The 13877-nt window shown below is 44.1% G+C and overlaps 1 protein-coding gene across 8 annotated transcripts in view; it reads left to right on the plus strand.

Annotated features, from left to right (window-relative positions):
• The first annotated feature begins 580 nt into the window (after nucleotides 1-580).
• The window catches only part of LOC123519057 (transcription factor Sp9-like), a 132635-nt gene continuing 119338 nt past the window's right edge, over nucleotides 581-13877 (plus strand). For 2 of the 8 annotated variants that reach the window (XM_045280222.1, XM_045280223.1), the window contains exon 1: nucleotides 581-859. In XM_045280222.1, coding sequence (XP_045136157.1) covers nucleotides 794-859 — 66 coding nt within the window. In that variant the 5' untranslated portion in view covers nucleotides 581-793. Of the gene's footprint in view, nucleotides 860-922; nucleotides 1947-13877 lie in introns of those variants that run through there. The other 6 variants (XM_045280224.1, XM_045280225.1, XM_045280230.1 and 3 more) reach the window with 5 other exon arrangements.

Raw genomic sequence — 13877 nt, forward strand, 5'->3', positions numbered from 1 at the left:
TATTTACTCAGCAACAAGCAGCCAGCAAACTTCCTGCGACGGGCGGCTCTACGGGAGGCGTCGCGGTGATGTTGGGTTTCACTTAACTCAAATTGACCCGGTACTGAAGGGCGGCACCTTCCTACAGAGCCTCCGTCATCCCCCACGTGTTGGTATCAGCAATTAACGCCCTCTCGTGGTGTTAGTCATCCCAAGTGCTTGTTCAAATATGCATAATGAAAGACTGGTGGACGGATCCAACAAGTGACTACCATTATTTAATACGTACTGCCGTCATAGAAGCAAGCTAACCCCTTATTTTCACGTCCAAACCTCGGTCCAGGCATTTCTGCACTTGTAAAGAAGCGTAGAGTACGTACGTACGAGGTGTCCGGTAGATGGCAGTGGTCGGAGAGGGTGGGCGTGGTGGGCGGGGCCGATGATTCAGTGGGCGGGGCAGCCGTCACTCTTGGAGTATCGGCCGCAACGATTGGCACCTGCCATCCCCGCAGCCTGGCCAGCGAGGCAAGCCGCGCACGGAGGCGGAGCCTAACGCCTCACGCCCCGCCCAGACCAGCCCGCTTAGCTGCTGAGTGATAACTTGTACGAGATCAGTGTAAGTTGAGTACTTGGTCTGTCGTGAGGCGGTTGTTTGGCCCTAAGTATGGTGATTGTTTGGTCTACCTGGTAATCAGACCTGTAACCACTGTAATCACGGCGCAGTGGACTATCATTAGAGTGACCTCTCCAGTCATATTGTGACCCCTTGTGACCTAATCTTGCGATTGGTGATTTGCTTGACCATCCTGCATCAATGATGCTCACCGATCTAAATATTTCCAATCGGACGGACATTTACTCGACGGAGAAAGGAGGCCTTGTAAGTATGACTGTGTGTAGGTGTTGGGTGTCCCCCACCCGTGGGTGAGCGCGCACCGGGTCCTCAGGTCCTAAGGTCTGGTTCTGTGAGTCCTGGCGTGCCGGGACCCACAGCAACATTGCCGCGGGTTACCCCCTCACCAGCCACCACAAGCGGAGAACTTGCTGCCGCCCAAATTACTACCTTGGCTCCCAGATTGCAATTATAGTTACGGTGGGGATATCATATCGGCGGTGAGGGTCGGGGCTTAGTCTAGCGGCGGCTGGGCGAGTGAGCGAGGTGTTTGGTTGGCAGAGGGTCCATCACAGTGACACCACCAGCTACATCATAGTAGTGGGACGCATACACCACCTGACGCACCACCTGAGACTCGGGCACCAACACCTGCCCCATCACCTGGGCGTCAGTGCTCGTAGGGTGCCGCGCGACGGTGCGTCTGTGTGGGCCGCGGTGTACTGAACACGTTGCCGGCGGCAGGCTGGTTGGTCGGCGAGGGTGGCAGCGACGCGTCAGGATGGTGGCGAGCAGTTGTTGCGTGTGCAGGCTGCAGGTGGTGGCGGTGGTGGCGGCAGTGGCCCTGCTCAGTGTCACAGTCGCCTTGTGGTGGTGATCGCTGGTGTGGTAGTGGTGGTGATGAGGCTCTGGCTAGCGTGGTGCCGGGCCTGCGCCAAGAGACGGTGACCCTGTGTTGGCTCCTAGCTGCAAGGACTACTCGAGTCTTAACTTCTTTTCAACACTTTGTCGGTGCCTTGCAACATTTTTACTCAAACCTGGCATTACCTGTACGGGAAATTGATTGGTGATTTTTCGTCGACTTAGGAGAATACTTCCAGGATGTTTGTTTATTTACGTATGATAGTGCAGTGAACAACCGGCGCTGTGTGATAGTGCGTTATATCTTGGTGATTCTCAAGTCTGATTTTGGCCAAGGTGTGCCCGGATGTGTGTGGTCGTTAAGGAGGAACAACAGCAACAACAACAACAACCCTGAAGTAGCTAGTGTGCCGGCGGCTCCCTGAGGGACAGTCATATACTCCAGACACTCGTTTTGTACCTCGTTTGGCCCAAGATGGATCGCAAGTCCCTGGTAGGTCCCCAAGTGGTGTTCTGCACAGCGGGGCTTCTCCTTGCCTCTTGCTTATCTTAACGACTCCTAGTTAAGATCTTTTTTATCGTTGTGTGATGAAAACTTCTGTTGTTATCTGGGGAGCGAATTAACATAATTTTGAAACATAACAATGTGATTTACGACGCGAAGTAACATAGAAGGAGTGGGTTAGTCCCGGGCCTTGGACCACCGTGGCCACTGCCTTGGCCGCTGCCTCACAGGAAGGGACTTAGTGTGGCATCCTAAACACATTGCCTGGAAAAGTTTACAGCCCCATTAGTACTTAGCAATGCAATTCTTCATCACTTATGAGGATTTATTATTTTCGAATCTCATCATGACTACATTATGAGTTTGTCGAAATCACTTCCAGTAATATCAACGAACTTCACTTACCCACAGAGAGTAAATGTGAATGGAGATATATATATTACCGGAAACTACAGCAGAATATAATTTCTGAATGAGGATGATGAGACACTAACTTGTGGTTTTGTGAGAGTGGCTTTGTGGATGTGGTTACTTATGGTGCTAAGGGAAGGCTGCTGCTGTGGAGAGCCAGGGTGGTGGTGGTGGTGATGGTGGTGGTGGTGGTGATGGCGACGGTGATGGTGAAGGGGACTGTGGTGGAGCTACACAGAGCAGTGATGTGTAGTGCTACACGACTTGTGACGCAAAGCTGCTTTATGACAACACTTTTTTTCTTTTACGTGGAAAAGCTTAACATTAAGGGAGTGAATATCTACACTTAGGTAATACGGGTAAGAGTACATACATATTCTCTCTCTCTCTCTCTCTCTCTCTCTCTCTCTCTCTCTATATATATATATATATATATATATATATATATATATATATATATATATATATATATATATATATATATATATATATATAGAGAGAGAGAGAGAGAGAGAGAGAGAGAGAGAGAGAGAGAGAGAGACACACACACACAGTGAATTACACACACACACACACACACACACACACACTGTGGCAGTCTTCCTGTTCTGCAAATAATGAATCTACTCATGAAGGCAACAAGTATAATGTAAGTTACTCCAATATAACAAGAGATGGATGCGTTATAACTGTCTCCCTAAAATATTATTGACCGACAAGAAGTTAGTGACCAGCAGGTGATGGCGATAACACCCTGGCTCAGCTTGCCGCCGCCTCCCCGCTGTGCCGCTGTGGGCCCCGCACGCTCTGGGCCCAGCGCCGCAGCGGAAGGGTCAGCCAGCGCACCAGGGAGCGGAAGATCAGCGCCGCTACCGCCGACTTTTCCTCTTTGAGAGCGAGCGCCGAGCCGCCACGCTTCATTCTTAACACACAATATGATTTCATTATTTTCCAATTGGCAAGCTCTTAGTGAGTGCAGGAATGTGACGAGGCGTACGGCCACCGCCGGTCAAGTGTCCACCGCGACATAGTGGTCGCTACGCCCCAAGCACTCCGCGGCGAGGCGGAAACGTGAAAGCAATCTCATGTCACCCATTTGAACGCAGACTCTGCTCCTTATCATTATCAACTAAATCTAATAAATGACTTCCTTATTTCGGCATCATCTCGCCCATAATATTAGCAGAAAGCTGTCCCTTCACCCTGCTAAAAGGACACGGTCCAGGAGTATTCTTTGCGGGTACACACACACACACACACACACACACACACACACACACACACACACACACACACACACACACACACACACACACACACTGTATAGTGGCCAGACATTGATCATGTTTGCACTCACAATGGATTAATGGATTCACAATACCAGGTGCGTGTGAAGTATTTCCATACTGGCGAGGTGAAGCAAAAGGATGTTCATATAAATTAAATATTCTTAACGCTAACAATAATTTTTCTGAGTGATGTTTTGTGAGCACTGTCTTAAATCTACAAACCCAAATAGGGAACGTACCAAAGAAAAGAAATAATCTTCCGCCCCGCCTCGTCCAACATTCATATCTTTATGCTCGATCTCAGCGCTGCCCGGGCCGTTCATATTTTGTGTTCATTTAATGGCGGCAACTGACATGCGACGCGGCCTCCTGTGCTTGCCGTGAGTGACCCTCACAACCACTGGACGGGCACGGCCCTCAGCTGGTCGTTCTTACAGACAGCACGAGGTGTGTCCCATACATCTATTCAGCTGCACCCCCATGACGTCGCTGTGTGATTTAGCGTCGCCGCAGGGGCCCCGCAGCCCGACACCCTCACTGAGTGGACCGGTGAAGGAGCTGCTTAGCCAATCTTGCTGGCACGGTGAGAGGCGCGGCGCTCCATACACTTCACCGAGATGGTCACTAGTAAATTCAAATGTGTGAACGTGAAGACAGTGGAATCTGAGTTTTTACTATTTAATGAAAACAAAATGGGAATACTGCTAGATTTAATTGACAAGTGTATAACTAAAACTTACAGCCTAGTGAGACTTAAAAAATGCTAATGCTAAAATGTTGATTATGAGCAACACAGTAACACTAAAACTACCGACAGCAGTACAGCGTCGTTTGGCCATAAGGCACTAAAGCCTGGTTACCGAGGCGAGGAAGCGAACTGTGTAGAAATATCTGAGAGAAAAAATAATCTGGTTACATCAAAACATTTGGTAATGAAGCAATTTCTTCGGCCACCAACCTCCCTTCCCCCTTTGCCAAAACTGGAATAATAACAGGAGGAAGTATGCGCCATTAATGTTCTAGCTCTGTTGAGTGTTGAGACTGCCGCAGCCCGCAACCCGCAGCCCACCGCGCCGCCACGCAACAGGCGCCCGCCCACCGCACTCATTCCGCGGCTTATCTCCAGCGACTGTTAGCTAGCATTATTATCTTGACTTAGATAATATGTGAGGATACAACGTTAATATTTCTGTTTTTCCCCTCTCTCTATCTATTATTTTCTTCTTGTTCTTTTTGTTCTTTTTGTTCTTGTTCTTGTTCTTGTTCTTGTTCTTCTTGTTCTTCTTCTTCTTCTCCTCCTCCTCCTCCTCCTCCTCCTCCTCCTCCAAAAATGAAAGGCTGAATTATGATGACAAAACGTGAGCCCGCGGGATGTGTTCCTGAGGATTATCTTGACGTGGTATTAAAGACTCATCCTCTTGTGTGTGTGTGTGTGTGTGTGTGTGTGTGTGTGTGTGTGTGTGTGTGTGTGTGTGTGTGTGTGTGTGTGTGTGTGTGTGTGTGTGTGTGTTATTATTATTATTATTATTATTATTATTATTATTATTATTATTATTATTATTATTATTATTATCATTATTAATATTATCATCATTATTGATATTATCACTGTCATTATTATTTTCACTGTCAATGGCGATGACAGTCTCAGAACACCTTTTAGTGCTCATGTTGAAATTCACACTTTATTGTTAATCGTGTTATTGTAACTAGCATAGCCACCATTACATTCCTCTTTGCTCTTCAACAAGATTTCGATTTTCAAAACAAAACAGTTGCGCCGACTGGTCAACACGAAGCAAACGATGCGCCCAAGAGAGTGTGAGACTGAATACTGAACACTAAAAGGATTCAGAATATGTATTGAGATTTGGAACTACTTTTGCTTATCATCCACATATCTAATATAACTAAATGGGAATGGGTTTTTGAAAAGTGAAACAAAGTTAAGTGTCGATATAATTTTCTTCAGGTTAATGTTCCCTCTACATGAATAATTTTTGACTGACTCATAGACAGATGTGTATAGAAAGTGGATGAAGGTGTGTGTGTGTGTGTGTGTGTGTGTGTGTGTGTGTGTGTGTGTGTGTGTGTGTGTGTGTGTGTGTGTGTGTGTGTGTGTGTGTGTGTGTGGGTGGGTGGGTGGATGGCTGTGGAACTTTCTACTGGGTAAGATGAAAGCAGGAAGAGAAGGAGTAGGAACATCACAGTGGTCTGGATGTCTCTCGTTAGTTTGTCAACACCTGCGAAACGTGAGTGGCGGTGGGCATCATCAGGCGTCACCGCTTTGCAACAGCTCGGCCTGGGGACATGAAAGGCTGCGGCAGGAAGTGGAATGAGAAAAAAAAACACTTAACTTTTGGATTCAGGGAGATGTTTAATTTTCTCGATCCTTCAGCAGTTCTCTCTAGTGTCTGTCAACCATGTCAGACTCCTCTGCAATATTTAGATCACATGGTCACCGTTAGTTTTTATTATGGTTGCTATATAACATACACACGCTATCTCAGTATGGTGTGTGTGTGTGTGTGTAATTCACCACCACGGTCGCCTGCTGGTCACCCAGCCAGTCTTCCCCATTACGGAACGAGCTCAGAGCTCATAGACCGATCTTCGGGTAGGACTGAGACCACAACACTCACTCCACACACCGGGAAAGTGAGGCCAAAACCCCTCGAGTTACATCCCGTACCTATTTACTGCTAGGTGAACAGGGGCCACACATTAAGAGGCTTGCCCATTTCCCTCGCCGCTATCCGGGACTGGAACCCGGATCCTCTCGATTGTGAGTCGAGCGTGCTAACCACTACACTACGCTGTGTGTGTGTGTGTGTGTGTGTGTGTGTGTGTGTGTGTGTGTGTGTGTGTGTGTGTGTGTGTGTGTGTGTGTGTGTGTGTGCGTGCATGCGTGCGTGCGTGCGGGCAGGCAAGCGGGCGGAGGCGCGTGCATGTGACGAAGAGAGGCAATTTAAATATAGATATTTGTAAATGCAACCGATATATAATTAACAACTTTGAATATCTAAGAGCTGTGAAACACTACTTGGATAACAAAATGTGCAGCCTCTCTCTCTCTCTCTCTCTCTCTCTCTCTCTCTCTCTCTCTCTCTCTCTCTCTCTCTCACAATAACATGTTAGTCAGGTTAGTCAAGTCCTGTCATGTCTTGGCGAAAGGCAAATAAAATGTCGTCATGAAGTATTGAACAACCTTGGTAATGCCAGCGTGAAAATAACAAACTTTTAAACCTGACAGCTGGTGAAAAATTACTCATCACTATACATTCTGAAAAAGTGTCAGAAAATAATGCTCTGAATAGATTGTTCGTGATATATCGATGTTTTGGCCAAGGTACGAGAGAGAGAGAGAGAGAGAGAGAGAGAGAGAGAGAGAGAGAGAGAGAGAGAGAGAGAGAGAGAGAGAGAGAGAGAGAAACTAAATTAATATAAAAATAAATAGAAACCAATAAAACAATTCAATAACAGAAAATAAAACAGAAAATGAAGAGAAGTGAAAGATAGAAGGACAATTTTGTAAATGAAGAAAAACACGGGTATTATTGCAACACTCCAAACGCTTCCTGTGACCTTATCATCCTCGTGACAAACAAGAGAGGCGAGACACACAAGAGTACAGGGAGGAAGACGAGAGAGCAAGCTTCCCCGGGCCGCTACCTGTACTTTTGGGAGACGTGGTGTTCTCCTTAGCTGACGGAATGATGACGCAGACTCGAATTGTAACTGCTGCCGGGAACGAGGCGCGACGTGTGGCCTATAAGTGTAATTGGTGACAAATGACAGGAACATTCCCGGTCCAGGGCTTTTAAGGAGTACAAGAAGGAATGAAGCTTAGTTTTCGTGACTTTATATTTTGTTTTAGGGCTGGTTTGTTTATTCGTTTGTGTTATTTTATTAGTGGTTTTAGCTTAGTGTTTTGTGAGTGAAAGGGAAGATTAATACGCGTACTTTTCTTCAGTGAAATGATGATATGCTTCCATTATTTCATGACATGTTAGCTTACTACCGTCGCTTTTTTCTTTTTCGTCCACCTTTAGCGAGGGTCACACACACACACACACACACACACACACACACACACACACACACACACACACACACACACACACACACATAAACATACATACATTAAAAAAGAGAGGGAGGCAATATAACTCATTCCCTACAAGTAAAAACCAGAATTTAACCAGACCACTAAACGTCAGGATAAAAATAAACACTTAATGACACTGCGGAACCCAAGACCTCCGCTGATCCCTTCCTCCCGGGCCAGGCAGGAGTCGCCGCTGGAGAACAACACAGAGGCTCCATCACTCCTGCGGTGGAAGGTGATGGCCTCGAACGATGATTTAAAAACGCGTCACATTCACAACTTCCTCTCCGTTAGTAGTGAGCTCGTTTCCGCGGCCAAAACACACCAGCGCTTACGAGGGACAGAGATCGCTTCGGTAACTTTAGCCTCCGGAGGAATAAGTAGCAAGTTATGAGAAGGAAAGATTAATGATGGAAACAGGCAGGAAATGTATATAGTACTGCCGCTTGGAAGAAAATGACCGCGCAATATGAGTGAGGTCCAACACTTAATATTAGTTGTAATGTATTTTTCTAACATTACCTGGTTGAAATAAGACTGAATGATTGATATAGAGTTTAATGCGGATCGTGATGGGAGTACTGGAAATATTTCGAATTTTAGATGGTCATTGTGGGTTTGGTTTGTTCGTCACGGTATCGGTCTTAGTGTTAAAGGAAGAAAAAAAGGAGAGATGGCTGGAAATGAAAGCTACCGAAAATTATGTGTGAAAACGTGGAAATTAAATTGCAAAAGAAAGAAAAGAAACATAACAAAGGAGGTTTAGTGAAGTTGTGAAATGTTTTAAAAAGAAAATATATAAGGAAAGATACCTGAGAGAGAGAGAGAGAGAGAGAGAGAGAGAGAGAGAGAGAGAGAGAGAGTATAACTATAATTACAACAATCATCCGGTGCTGATTACAATTCTGTCCGTTTATCTGTTCCTCCGTCCGTCAGTCTGTCTGTTAGTTCAGGCAGACACGGAGAGCTAAGAAAAAAATAATATAACTCCACAATCCACGGCACGCCCTTCCTCTTACTCACCTTTTCTCGCAATGAATTCAAGCGTATTGTATTTTTTCACTGTCTTTAACTCAATTAACTCTGAACTTTTTCCTACCTGTCTGTTTACTCTCTCTCTCTCTCTCTCTCTCTCTCTCTCTCTCTCTCTCTCTCTCTCTCATACACACACACACACACACACACACACATATACACGGGACACTTGATGTATTGCTCTGACGAACTGAATCGAAGGGGCTTTATATCAACTTTCCTCCAGTGTCACTTCCTTTATGCCGACGCCCACCAATACGTGACTCTCTTCTTCTTCTTCTTCTTCTTCTTCTTCTTCTTCTTATTATTATTATTATTATTATTATTATTATTATTATTATTGGTGGTGATGGTGGTATTTCTTTGTATACATTTTTTCCCTCCTTGTCTTCGTTGCATCATGTTGGTTAAAGTCCTCTTCGTATGTGAATAATATTAGTAGTGGTGGTGGTGATGGCAGTGGTCGTAGGTAGTCGTGGTAGTATTATTGGCTGCTGCTTCTGAGTCGTTTTCTGATTCGTTTTATTGTACGCGGCATTAAGTTTTCAATAGTCAGATTTCACCATTGCATATTTTGTAGATGTGGTTTTTTTCTCGTATATAGCAAAGATATGAATTCCTGGCGTCTCATCGCGTGATTTATGGCAACAAAATTACCATCATTTTTTGCCATAATACTAAATTCCTCAGAACACAATTTGATTTTGACTCAAACCGGTAAACAGTTAAACAAATAGACATTCTCATCGTGAATTCAACACATTATGCTCTCTCGTTGCTTCCAAATTTCTATTAATGAGAACTGTGAAGCCAAACCAGTTACTCGAACAAAGCTATCCTCCGTTACCTTGGTTAATATTGCTACTCAGCTGTGAGGGAGTAAAATAAATATACATTCCTGGGAGTAAAACAAAATACAAAAAATAATGATTTCTGTTGTCTCCCGCTTCCTCACTTTCTAAACCGCACCATCCTGTTGACATTTTTTCCTCTAATACCTAAAACACTACTTAATAGTGGATAAGGTAATGAGCGTGGGATCGGGCAGACGTCCCGCCACGTACCGCTCTGAAGCTATGCCATTTGTAGCGTAGTTTAAATTTACCTACATGTCACCATGATGCTCAGGTTCTAGGTGGCTACACCAAAGATGCGCTTGGGTGGTGATATGGGCCCTAATCTGGGTACCACTATAAATAAAATTGCCTGTGCCACTAATAGGTGGAAGCTTAACAGCACTTCCCACATATACTCTTCAAGTATGCCTAAAGGCGCTATAGGCCATAACATAAAAAAAAAGTCTATAGCTGTCATTTAACATTCTTTTTTTACTCTCATCATTTTCCTTCCATTTTACTTTCACGATTGTTATTTTTGTATTTCCTTCCTTATCAGTTTGTGTAAACATCACTATCTCTCGTGTTGTGGCTTCATAAGTTTGTAAATATCGCTTTATTTTTCCCCGATCCCTTTATCTGTGTTCCTATCAGCGTACCGGCACGCATCATGTGGCGGTGACACGTGTGGTGAAACCTGAGCGAGAGTTGTGTGCTTTGGAAGAGGCGTGTTATTGTGCTGGCGAGGAAGAAGGAATGCTGGTGATGTCCAGGTGGTATAATGATGATGAAGGCAGTGATAATGATGCTACTACTAATGATAATACCACCATCACCATCACCACTACTACTACTACTACTATAATAATAATAATAATAATAATAATAATAATAATAATAATAATAATAATAATATACGGTTTATTAATTTGGCAATGTAAAAAAATTACACTGAAAATGTACAGGGGGGGACATTAAAACAATGAAATGCTGCTAGTTCTACTATACAAACGCATAGAAATATAAAGAAAGACAAATATGAATAAGTAGGCTACATACATGGACATATGACCGTGCTAAATGCTTGATCAATCTAGATAACGCAAAAAACACATGACACACGCAATTTATTCCCAGAAAAGACAACTAATAACTGTCTCACACACACACACACACACACACACACACACACACACACACACACACACGAGCGGTGATAAACGTCTGAAGAAATGATAGTTATGAGCATCCCAGCGGTCAGAGTTAGGTGGATCGAGTGGTTTCTATTGAAGTGTTGGTAGCGTTGACGTCGAGGCTCCACGGGCTGCAAAATGTATAATATCCAATGTTTAAACGCCATACCACCGCAGAGAGAGAGAGAGAGAGAGAGAGTAGTAGGTGAACCGCTTGTTGCATTTCCATATTGTTTTTTTACAGTTTAGATTTTGTAACTCCACTTTCTTTAAATGTATAAAAGAATTGATTTTTTTGCTCCATCATTTTATCTTTTTATCATTTTTTCGTCAGCCCGTATATAGGCAATAATCTTTACTATGTATCCTTCCCACACTATACTTTCTCATCTCTATCCACCCTTTCCATGTCTCTCTTTCTCCCTATTTCTCCCTTCATTATCCCACACCCCTCATTCTGCCCCATCGCGTCCCTTCAACTCTCTCTCTCTCTCTCTCTCTCTCTCTCTCTCTCTCTCTCTCTCTCTCTCTCTCTCTCTCTCATCCCTTAAATCTCCCTCACTCCTTTCCTCTCCCTCTCTCCCTCTCTCCTCCCTCCCTCGCCGTTGCCATTCATTTGAAACAGTCACGGCGCACCAAGACAAAACACAGCAGTCGGAAGCCTCTCTCCCCATTTTAGGATGATGTTTTGACGAGTCTATAACGAGGATTAGCGGGGCGCAGTTGACTCGGCGGAAGGTTTTTGGACGGAAAGGAAAGGAAGGGAAGGGAAGGCAAGGGCAGGGAAGGGAGGAGGAGGAGGAGTTACGAGGCCATTAACGGATAATACATTCACTAGAACTGTTTCCTTCATCGTGTGTATGTGTATGTGTGTGTGTGTGTGTGTGTGTGTGTGTGTGTGTGTGTGTGTGTGTGTGTGTGTGTGTGTGTGTGTTTTGAGGGGATAAGGAGGAATGTCTGTCTGTCACTTGGGAATGAGGAAGGAAAGGAGAAAGGCGGTGGTATATTAACGGTGTTTGGATGTGTGTGTGTGTGTGTGTGTGTGTGTGTGTGTGTGTGTGTGTGTGTGTGTGTGTGTGTGTGTGTGTGTGTGTGTGTGTGTGTGTGTGTGTGTGTGTGTGTGTGTGTGTGTGTGTGTACGACCGCAAGCTTTCCTTTAACACTTCCCTTTTTCCATCCTTCCTTCACCTTCTCTACACCTGCAACTTTTTTTCTTTTGCACTTCCTTCCCAGAGCACCAGCCTCTCGCTATCCGCACATTACCAGAGGACATAGTGCAGGCGACATAGGCCAAGCGCGGCACTTACGTTGGCGACAGTGAAGAGGAAGGGGCGGCGGCGGAGACGGTGGGGTTTTAATCTGGTCGGCAGTAGCTTGTGTGAACGGAGAGGGAGCAAACTATATAAAAGAAAAAGAAAAATAATAATAACGATGATAATAATAATAATAATAATAATAATAATAATAATAATAATGATAATAATAAAAAAATAATAATAATAATAATAATAGGAACATAGGTAATAAAAAGACATTCATGATTTTCAGGTACATATTCTTTTTTTTACTAAACGTGATTCATTTTATGGTGTTTGCTTTTTGCTCTTTCTTCCGCTCCTTTTCTGTGTGCATCGTTTTCTTTTTCACCGTCATTCGTAGCTTTTTTGTCCTTTTTTTTTTTATCTCTCCTTACTTTTTTCTACTCCACGGAAGAGTATCCCGCTGCGTGGCGCCCCGGCAGTGGCCTCACTGGCGGCGCCTCGCAGTAAATCATTTCCCTCCTGGACAACACTCGGCGCCGCGTGATGTCATTAATTGCTTGTTGTCTTAATTCATTGTATCCTCTCCGTTTCTCAGTTGACTCATTTCCTTTCTGCTAGGATTAGGTCTCTCTCTCTCTCTCTCTCTCTCTCTCTCTCTCTCTCTCTCTCTCTCTCTCTCTCTCTCTCTCTCTCTGGTGATATATAATGTATGTATATATATATATATATATATATATATATATATATATATATATATATATATATATATATATATATATATATATATATGTAAAAAAAATAAAAAAGCAGATGTGCTGGGAAATGCAATTACACTGTTCAAAACCTCCTGCCACACCTGTTCATAGCGCGCACTCACACACACACACACACACACACACACACACACACACACACACACACACACACACACACACACACACACACACTCCACGCCTTCTGCTGGCTTGGTAACAGTTAAGCCAATTTTTGTAATGAAGTAAACTAGTGTTGTCTCTTCGCGTCGTGTGGTGAGCATTCAGTTATATACAGTAACTCTCACCGGCACATCCTCACTATGCCTTTCTCTTCTTCCCTTCCTTACCCCGCTACACACAAACTGTCCTGCACGTGGAAGATTGTAAGACGTACAAGGAAAAAAGAAAGAGTTCACGACATATGACAGAACAACAAATGTAATACACCCTTATCCTGGCATAACGTTCACATAACGATGATGATTATTAAAAAAAAAAGTAAAGAAAATAATGGTAAAAAAATGTATTTCGTGTCGGCAGGCCAGGTGTGTGTGCCTCATTACCGTCACCTTCCTGCTCCTTCCTGCATCGCACACTCTGTCTCGGTAAATAACACACGCAATGTATTTCACACCTGAGAAAGAAATAAGTGTTCCTCACTCTGTGCTCGACCAGGTGAAAAAAAAGAAAAGAAAAGAGGCAAGTCGCTTTGGCTAATGAGTGAAAATTGTTCTCCGCGTCTGAACTCTTAAGAAAACTAATTCACATTTTTCTCAAGTCTTTCTCTGACACTAATTATTTGTACATTCCTTTCCTTTTTTTCTGGTTCCGCTAGAGTGCAAATTGTCAGTGATATTTTTATTTAGAGACCACTAAGGAGCGAGGAGAGGAGAGCTGGAACACTTCTGCATTACCTAGATGGTCTGGAAGAGCGCGTGCTGTGAGAGTTATGGGAGGGAACTGAAGGGAGCTGGAGAGTCTGCGATGGCTGGGAGAAGGAAGGCTTTAAGAGGAATGCAGAGGAAAAAGA

This window comes from Portunus trituberculatus, chromosome 44 (assembly GCF_017591435.1).
Source record: "Portunus trituberculatus isolate SZX2019 chromosome 44, ASM1759143v1, whole genome shotgun sequence".
In the NCBI taxonomy this organism is placed as follows: Eukaryota; Metazoa; Arthropoda; class Malacostraca; order Decapoda; family Portunidae; genus Portunus; species Portunus trituberculatus.